The following is a 10,097-nucleotide window of genomic DNA, read 5'->3' as shown; positions in this document are numbered from 1 at the left end:
TCAGCAGGATATTAAACGTGCTTTAGTGCACATACGAAGGTAAGAAGAGCGAGGGTTTAGCTGTCCTGATCTCTTGTCTGCAAGGGTGGCTGTAAAGCAATGCGGAGGGAAGAGAAAGAACACCATTAACATGTGTGACACTGACTCTGCTCTGTTAATTGGGCCGTTATCAGTTAGATAACAGTTCAGGTCAGATGCCAGGTCAGCATAACCTGGGTAAAATCAACCTAGTCTCTGGCAGAACCAAACACCAGCAGCCAGCTGTGACACAATCTAAGAAATTAAGTAATGTGTTTATTGCAAATTTATTGTAAATGATGTGGTAAAATTGTTTTACTAGGACAAGTAGAGACTTACAGGCAATCTAGGAAAGGGCTTGTATGAGAAATCAGTGAGATGCCAAGTTACGACTTGATTTCCGTTATTCCGTCTGAAGAGAAAGTGTGATTGCAAAAAGGGAAGTGTTTACATAAACTGATAAAAAACTTGAGAATTCAGCAGAACACGGCCACGTGTTCCTGAGCTTTCTTCCATAAAAGTCTCACCATGTCTGATAGAGCCCCATTCACCTTCACTATGAAGGGAATCATACTTGCGCTAGCGCTCACCCTTGTAGGTAAGTTCATGTGGCCCTTTTTCACCTGTCTCTCCCAAATTTTCCTTAAGCTCAGTGGCAACAATTGGATCTGTGCTGAATGTTACTTAATCTGTTTCCCATTTCTTTCTGTAGGAAGCCAGAAGTTTGACATTGGTAAGTAAATTTCCTTCTATAACCTTCCTTCGATGACTTTGTCACAGTTTCTGTTGTGAAACGCCCCTGCCATTCCCCACAGACCCTGGATTCGGCAGCAGAAGGAGCCACGTGTACAGCTATGAAGGCTGGGTGTTGAATGGGCTTCAAGAAAAAGGTTTGGCCAAAGCTGGTGTGCGCTTGAGCTGCAAACTAGAGATCAGCGAGCTGTCAGAGAACACTTACCTCCTCAAGGTATCCAGTGAATTGTAAATCACAGACGTAATTGCAACTGGCTAACCTGGGCTTTAGGAAAGCTGTAGGGGGCCCAACAGCATGGAGACTCCATGCTGTAGATGTTGGATTATGATCTGCAAGTTAAAGTTTCAGACGTGACGAGTGATTTGGCATCCAGTCACTGTTGTCCGTTGTGGAAAATGGTTATTTCTAAGTTACATCACTCAAGCCTGCTCTGACTTGAAGATTTGGTGCTAGGCTCAACGCTCATTTCCTACTTTTGTAGGAAGACTTGGGTATGTAAAATTATTGTCACGCAGGCAATTAATAAATGTAGACCAAAAAAGTGATAAAAACCTAAGAAACTGTAAGTGACAAAGATTTAAAAATGAAAGGCATCAAAAATGAACATGTGATACTATACAGTGTTTGGATGATGCAATAAAAGGTCTGTACGTGTGAAATTACGCCTCTCAAGATCAGTAGAGATAGGACTTGGCCCATCAGAATAAGTATGTTTCAGAAAAATACTTTTATTTGTCTGTTTAAGTCAGTTATGAAACAGCTTCTGGTTTGGGCACTGAGTTCAGTGATAGAGCTCTTGCTGGTTGTAGTTGAGCTGTAGATTTTTGTTTCTTTTTTTCTTTCACTGACAGGGGCCACATGTCAAAGTTATGAGCCAGGGATTGCATTTCGCGCTCTAGTCTTCATCCTGAAGTTCTTACGTGGTGTGCGCCAGGCTCTGCTCTGAGGCACTCTGTCAAAGTTACTGAAATCTCTTCTGATTCGCATTGTGTCTCAGTAAGGGGAAGAAAAAAGGTTTATAAATACATCAGTCATATTTGAAAAGTAGTGGTTTGATTTAAGCAATTCACAAATATGCAGCAAATAGAGCAACTCGTTTAGTCACACATTTTCAGAAGGAGATGAGTTAAACTGAGACATTCTAAAACTACACTTATTTGATATTTAGAATGATAGAAGCTTTTTAAAAGCTAAATTTCACTTGAAGCAGAATATTTATTTTAAGGCTGAAAAAAATAGGGACAAATCTGATTTATTTTTTTAGTTACTTTTTGAATTACCCTTTCTCCCTATAGAGTTAATGCAAGTAAAGTGTTTAAAACATTCCTGAGAGATTATAGTGATACGTTAACTGCTTCTGGAAGATACAATAATACTCCTGAGCCTGCAGGATTTCTACTGGTTTTACACTTGTGTAAGCAAAAGACAAAAGGTTAGACTGCTATATGAGTTTCTAAGCCTTGGAAAGCAAAGATTATATAACTGGTGATTATGTTAATTTCTTCTGTCTGTCTGCATATTTAGCACCAATGGAGTTTTATTCACATGAGTATCTTTTCTTAATTTCCTCCCAGATCCGCTCTCCACAGTTTGAGGAATACAATGGCATCTGGCCCAAGGACTCATTTACTCGATCTTCCAAAATCACCCAGATGGTTTCTTCATGTTTTACCCGGCCTTTCAAGTTTGAATACAGTAGTGGACGGATTGGAAACATTTACGGACCAGAAGACTGCCCCAATATATGTGTTAACATAGTGAGAGGAATACTGAATATGCTGCAGATAACCATTAAAAAGTCACAGAATGTGTACGAATTGCAAGAGGTTTGTTTTTTCCACTCTAAAATTACTTTATGGAAAGGGTGTGTTCTTTTTAGGTGCTCTTTCTTTAATTTTCTGTTTATTTGCATTTGCTTTCAAACGTTCCTCATCAAAACCCCCACAATTTTCATTCACACAGAAGAGAATGTGTGTATATGTATTGAATGAATTATCTGGGCTAGATTTGGTTTAAAGACATGTGTCTTTAAGACTTGACATGCAGTCCTTTGAAGGAAAAAAAGTATTAGTTATTAATGTATCTGTTACGTGGCTTCCCTGATGCAGCTACACGAGCCATTTTATTTTTTAATACAGATATAAATTAATTGATTAGTTTTTTAAACTCCATCTCCTGATTATTATTCACGTCTATTTTTTAGTTCAATAGGATTCATTGCATATAATGGTAACAGGTTTCAAAACATAATTAAGACTGTTCAGTAGTTCTTCACCCTCATTCTGGTCTTTCAGAATCTTCATTCAGTAGCACTGCTGACGCAGTGAAATGCTGATTTAACTGGGAAGTCTCATTATCTGTGTTGATCTGCAGGCTGGGATTGGAGGTGTTTGCCACACAAGGTACATCATCCAGGAAGACAGGAAGAACAGCAGAGTCTCTGTAACCAAAACTGTAGACCAAAATAATTGCCAGGAGAAGGTGAAGAAGAGTGTTGGAATGGCTTACATTTACCCTTGTCCTGTTGACGTGATGGTACGTGAGGTGTGAAAAGACCTTCTTAATTACAAGCACGGCCATTCTGTTCCCATTCACTCTTTGTGTGTCTCTGTCCTCCTCCAGAAGGGAAGGCTCATAAAAGGGACTGCAGCTTTCTCCTACAAACTGAAGCAGACAGACAGCGGTACCCTCATCTCGGAAGTGGTATCGCAGCAGGTGTATCAGATCTCACCTCTCAGTGAACCTACTGGTGTTGCTGTCACGGAAGCAAAGTAGGTGGGACGTGTGCTTGCTTCACAAAGTGAGAATAACGATAGATTCTGGAAGTCCATTTCACCCCCAACTGAAGTGAAATGAGAAGTGAGCTCCACCGCAGTTGGGTTCTTTATTTGTACCCTGGTGAATTTGGCATTGCAATTATATGAAGGAAAATGAGAAAAGCTCTTTTGCTCACGTGTGCTATAGGAATGCAGCTTCACTGCTCTGTCCTGACAATGGGCTAATTTATACTGTCAGGAGGAAGATGGCGCACGTAGAAATAAGATCGTTGATTACACTTTTGGTAGCTCTCATGCAGAGACAGCAGTTTAGCTCCTCAGAAGCCATTTCATTGTAGTTAACTCTAATACCGTTTTGTTCCAATGAGAAGGCTTCATCCATTAGCAAACTGTAAGACTTTACTGTGATAAGAAAAATGATTAGAGTAAAACTGATAGCATCGTAGTATCACCAAACCAACAAACAGTCAAGGCAAGTGGTGGAAAAGAGCCAATTCATTCTTCCCGTGACACTTGTCTCCTGACAGACAACAACTCACCTTGCTTGAAGTGCGAAGCGAACGGGTGAGCGCCCCGGAAATTTCCATGCAGAGCTACGGAGGCCTTCGTTACCAATTCCCATCAGTATTGCCACAGATGCCACTGCAGCTAATCAAGACAAAAAACCCCGAGCAACGGGTATAGTCTTTTTTAGGTCTTCAGATTACATTCCTAATAAAAAGAATGAAGAGTAATGATCATGAATTCCAAAGGAATTAATTGTGTGTGCTCTCTCTCTCACGTATTGTTACAGATAGTAGAAACACTGCAACACATAGTCCTGAATAACCAACAAGATTTCCACGACGATGTGCCGTACAGATTCTTGGAGCTTGTCCAGCTCTGCCGGATATCAAGCGCTGATACCCTTGAGTCCATCTGGAGACAAGTTTCAGACAAACCCCGCTACAGGTATTTCGTTGTAATAGCTTCTAAGAAACTTTTCAATTTTTGGAGAATTGAGAGCTAAAAGTAGGGAAATTTTTTTTTAACCTGCTTGCAGGCGATGGCTGTTGAGTGCAGTTTCTGCGACCGGCACCGCAGAAGCGCTCAAATTCATTAAGACCAGAATTCGCAACGATGACCTTAGCTACCTCCAGACTCTTCTAAGTGTTTCTTTTGCTCTCCATTTAACGAAAGCTGATGAACAGACTGTTCCAATAGCAGCAGTGAGTAAATCTGCGTGAATCTTCCCTGATAACAAAAGGAATGCTAACTGATGACAGCCTTTGATTATAAAGTATATTAGAGACTGGATTCTCCCCTCATATATACCAATTTTGTTCAAATGTTGAAATACAAATTCCTTTTGGCACTGTATATACAAGAGGAGGCACAGTCCTGTGTCTTCATTTCAGTCCATGGATATAAAAGCCACTTTCTTGTAACACTTTCTGAGAGTAATTCTCATTTATTTTGCTTGGATCACATCATACCTTCTACAGACAAAATTTTGTCCACTTCAATCTCTTTCTTCTAAAACAAATGATGATTTCTGTGTTACATCATTTGAGTAGCTCTGTTAATTGTAAAATATTCCTATAAGCTTGAAAGTGCTGGAAGTGCAAACATAAAATATTTTGATGCACAAACATCAAATTATTATAAAATGTTAGTGCAAACATCAAATATTTTGACACTATAATGAATCATTTATTCCAAACAGGATTTTTCCTGTCTCTAGTCAATATTCCTCTTCTCAAATAGGAAAAAAAAGGTATGATATGAGAATGCATCATAGTATAATTGATTCCTAAGTATATTATAGATTGATATTTATACATAATCTTTGTATTTTCAGTGTTATTCTCAGTTGAGAAAAATTAAAATGGTGTTATGCAAACTTATATATGTGCTTATTTATACTGAAATTAGTGGAGAATTCAGCTCCTAAGTGAAGCTTGCAAATAAAATGTCTACAAGTTGATTTAATTTGTTTGGATGTGAACAGTAATCATTCTGCAACTGCTCCCCTCAGACAAACTCTGATGATTTTCCTGCTCCAAAAGCTATGTGAAGCCCTGTATTAAATGCAAAACTAGTTTTGTTTCCCTTTTTTCCCCACAGGATTTAATTACCAGTTCTCGAATTCAGAAAAGTCCCACGCTTCAGCAAGTTGCCTGCTTGGGATACAGTTCTGTGGTCAACAGATACTGTTCTCAGACCTCAGCTTGTCCTAAAGAAGCTCTTCAGGTGGGTGGCTTTTTCTCAAGGTGTTCTTAATAGCCTAGCAACGTTCATTACATTACCTTAACTCTTTTAAGATGTAGAAAAATGGCAACTGGACTTACGAATATATATTTTGTAAGTCTCCTTCAGAACCAAGGCAAAGAATCATTTTAGTAATGTAAATATTTGCTTCTTCATTAAAAACACATTGTAAGGCAAAATCCTGAGAGAAACCATTACCAAGTAATCCTACCAAAACCACTTGGTTTATTGGGGTAGGCTTTTCAGTAGCTAAGGGGAACACTGTGGACAATCTATACATTAGGAAGAAAAGACTGAAATGTGCTTTGCCTATAGCCCATCCATGACCTGGCAGATGAAGCGATCAGCAGGGGCAAAGAAGACAAAATGAAATTAGCTCTGAAGTGCATTGGTAACGTGGGAGAACCAGCCAGCATCAAGCGCATCCTGAAGTTCCTTCCCATATCTTCATCCAGTGCTTCTGATATCCCTGTCCACATTCAAATTGATGCCATAATGGCCTTAAGAAAAACAGCTTGGAAGGATCCCAAAACAGTAAGTATGATCTGTCAGAGATTTCTTCACTTAGTGAATTAGAGAATATATACGGCAAAGAGTAGTGAATTTAATGGCATCATGTCTGTGGATTCAGCATGTGGTGGGTTTTTAAATGTAGGATTATTTCTAAGAACACAATAAAATTTTGTATTTCACCTGATGTTTTCTGCTAATAATAGTTGTTAATCAATAGGAGGTTTCCAGAAGAATATCAGCACTATTTCTTTAGTCATCTGTCATAATCAAATAAGTTAAATATGGTGGAAATTTAACCCCCTAAACCTCAGACATAAAATTTAACCTACATCAATAGTCCATAGGAGAGAGAAAGAGCTTTTACTCACCTCCTAGGCAAAACACTGACATTAGTCTGCTTCTTTTAGACCTTTCCCTTAAGGCTGGATGGATTGACCCAATACCTAACTACATGGACATTTATTTCAGATTCAGCGCCCACCCTTCTCTGTGGGGCTGTTCTTTCACGGCCCCTTCAGCTGTCTTAATAAACTGATGTGGAACCATTCACTAAAAAGAGATCAGGAAACCTTTTTGCGAGGACAATAACCCCCACTCCCATACTTCCTGCAGGTGGATCCAGTCTGCAGAAAGTCTTAATTATTGATAATTCCCGATGCTGTTTCCTCTCTGCAGGTGCAGGGTTATCTCATCCAGATCCTTGCAGACCAGTCTCTTCCTCCTGAAGTGCGAATGATGGCCTGTGTGGTTATCTTCGAGACGAGGCCTGCCCTTTCTCTTATAACCACGATAGCTAACGTAGCGATGAAGGAGAGCAGTTTGCAAGTGGCCAGTTTCGTGTATTCCCACATGAAGGCGTTGTCAAAGAGCAGTTTGCCGTACATGTACAACATGTAAGTAGGGACAGGAATGAATTGGATGATCTTCTGCAAACAACAAGTTCTGTTACGTTCTTGTTAGTGAGCACTGCACGGGCTGACAAACGTTTCAATGTATGTTCTGATGGGGTGCGGTTTATTTCTGGATATTATGACCTTTCTTGTTTTGTTTAGCTCTTCGGCTTGCAACATTGCCCTCAAGCTGCTGGCTCCCAAACTGGACAGGCTGAGCTATCGGTATAGCAAGGTCATGAGTGTTGGTGGTTACTTTGGTGAGTAAAAGCGTTTCAGTGACCAGGAAACTTCCACTTCAGAAATCCATTCTTATGGGACATTAAACCCTTTGGAGAAATAAGACATTCTGCGTTTCAGTAAGACACTGAATCAAATGTGACAGTCATATATTTAAAAGTGCATGAGTAGCCATTTATTAATTTGGACCTAAACAGTCAAAATATATGTAGTGATAATTCTTAGGGTTGGCAATGGAAAAGTCTGCAGAAATATGATCTTGAATGATAAGCAGAATGATTAGAAAAAAATGTGTCTTTTTTTCACTTCTTCCATAGATAACTATAAAATTGGTACTGCTGGAGATGTCTTTGTTATGAACAGCCCAGGAACGATGTTCCCATCAGCAATTATTTCCAAGGTGATGGCATATTCTGCAGGATCAGTGGCTGATGTGGCGGAGGTAAATATTTACCTAAATCAATAATAAAGCAAATTAAAATTAAAATTGACCACAAAGTTTCATCTCTGTGAGTGTGTTTCAGACTGTTCCTTCTCATGCTGTTTTGGTAGGTTGGTGTGCGGGTGGAAGGCCTAACAGATGTCATCGTGAAAAAAAATATCCCGTTTGCTGAATATCCCACATACAAAAAGATAAAAGAGATTGGAAAAACTGTAGGTATTTTCAGTAATGCAATATGTGGATTATGCAAAGAGGGATTTAGCGAGTCCTCTTGTACCAGTTAGGCCCTGTCCCAGAAGGCAAACTACCCACCTAGCAGTCAGCTCCAGGGTTTCTGCAAGCGTGAGATCCGCAGTGGGAGTGGAGGGGACATCACTCCTGCGAAGGTTGCGATAGCTTCTGCAAAGTCTCACTCTAGCCCTGTCTCCTCCCAACCTCACGTGCGGCTGCAGAAGGAGCAGGGGAGGAGAGGGGGAGGTACACACTGCAGCATGGAGAACGGCTCGTGCCTGGCAGGCTTGTCCTCCCTCCCTTTGCCTGCCTCAGTGTACAAGAATATACCTTTGCCTTCAAACGAAAAGGTGATTTGTTGCTGTGCTTTCAAACTGAGTTTAGTGGTGCTAATCGTACTAGTGGTACTAACAGCTCTGTGTATAATGCCGAACACTGGACAGGAGGCTCTTCATGGGCATCTCAGTGACAGGGAGCAAGTCTGAATTAGTGACACTGTGCTATTTACAAAGCAGCAAAGAAACAAGCAGCAATGGAAAACTGCAGCTTGGTCAGTGATGGGTTTGATCACCTTGCTGAATTACAGTTTGTAAAGAGTTGCATTAATGAACTTTGCTTGTTTCTACTCTAGCTGCTGGGATGGAAGGAGCTACCAACAGAAACCCCCTTGATATCAGCCTATATTAAACTATTTGGCCAAGAGCTGGCCTATGCTAACGTCAATAAGGAAGTCCTGCAGCAGGCTATGAAGGTACAAGGAATCTCTACTTTTCTTTGCAAGATTTGACACCCATTGTACTTTTATATCCCAACCTCTTGGACCTCTGTTCTACTGCTAGACTCTGCTAGAACCTGCTGACAAGAGCACAGCGATTAAGAAAATCGTCAGCCAAATCCGAAGCGGCATTGCAGGGCAATGGACACAGCCGGTGTGGCTGGGAGAGCTGCGATACATCGTTCCTACCTGCACGGGTCTGCCGCTGGAGTACGGGTCCTACACGCCTGCGCTGGCACGTGCGGCCGTCAGCGGTGAGCTGGGACGTAGGAGATCAGCTCTGAGCAGAGGGTGGGAGGGATGGGCTAAGAGAGGCCAAGTGGAAAAACTGGAAGGCAGAGAAAAAGACCTAATTTCTGTAGCGGAGGCAGGAGGTAGTGAAGATGTTTGAAGAAAAGCTGAGCACAGCTGATTTCTGCCTCGTCTTCGAATGGACTGAAAACGGAGAAGGTGAGGTGAGAATGTGGGAAACCAGAGAGAGAAAGGTCACAGCATTCAAGGCCAGAAAACACAAGAGCTTCTTGGGGAGCTGGCGCAGATATGGGCAGAAGGAGGTGGCTCCCCAGAGATGCACACACAAGCTAAGCAGGATTCACTGTGACTTAGACAGACAAGAAAAGAGAAGACAATCAAAAGAGAACTACCAGTAACGTTAGAGAAAGCTGGAAGAGGACATATGAAAAGAGACAGAGAGCTGTGTTAAAGCAATAAGTATGCAAGTATAAATACATATCAAGAAGTTAATTCAGTAATCACATTGTTTGTTGTGCGGCAGACTTTCAATTTAGGCAAACCTGACCCTTCCTTTTGCTGACACCATATAAAGAATGAAGGTTGAAGTACATGTACTTGTGCTCTCTATGGAAGTCTCGTATGTGCCCACTCTGCTCTTGTTTTTTGATTTGTTAGTTTGCTTTAAACCCCTCTGCCCTTTCTTTTGTGGGTGGTTTTAATTTCTTTATTTCTTTATTTTTTAAATAGCATCCTTGTAGGCAGGTTGGGCAGGCAGGGACTGGGTGGATGGGCTACAAAGTAAGTGAAGGCTGGCTGGACTGCTGATCTCGGAGAGCAGTCGACAGATGAAAGTCTAATTGGTGACGTGTTATGAGCAATGTTGCTCCAGCCTTAGCCCTTGTTCACAGTCTCTTTTAACAACCTGAGCTTTGGAAAAGAAGGCACCTTCAGCAAATCTGTGTCAACGATGACA

At 41.0% G+C, this 10,097-nt stretch overlaps 1 protein-coding gene across 1 annotated transcript; it reads left to right on the top strand.

Moving 5' to 3' along the window:
* Window positions 1-569: 569 nt before the first annotated feature.
* On the top strand, window positions 570-9,156 carry LOC104276123 (vitellogenin-2-like; the record flags this gene model as incomplete). The annotated part of the gene is made up of 17 exons (XM_009872305.1): window positions 570-616; window positions 731-751; window positions 834-985; window positions 2,347-2,598; window positions 3,146-3,307; window positions 3,395-3,543; window positions 4,077-4,227; window positions 4,343-4,500; window positions 4,592-4,757; window positions 5,656-5,781; window positions 6,115-6,333; window positions 6,988-7,205; window positions 7,365-7,462; window positions 7,760-7,884; window positions 7,995-8,096; window positions 8,747-8,866; window positions 8,955-9,156. Coding segments are annotated over exons 1-17 (2,461 nt in total), but the record flags the coding sequence as incomplete, so codon positions are not given.
* Between the last annotated feature and the right edge of the window lie 941 nt (window positions 9,157-10,097).

The sequence above is a fragment of the Apaloderma vittatum genome, unplaced genomic scaffold (genome assembly GCF_000703405.1).
Source record: "Apaloderma vittatum isolate BGI_N311 unplaced genomic scaffold, ASM70340v1 scaffold32056, whole genome shotgun sequence".
NCBI classification, from domain to species: domain Eukaryota; kingdom Metazoa; phylum Chordata; class Aves; order Trogoniformes; family Trogonidae; genus Apaloderma; species Apaloderma vittatum.
This window is presented reverse-complemented; position numbering and strand designations above follow the sequence as displayed.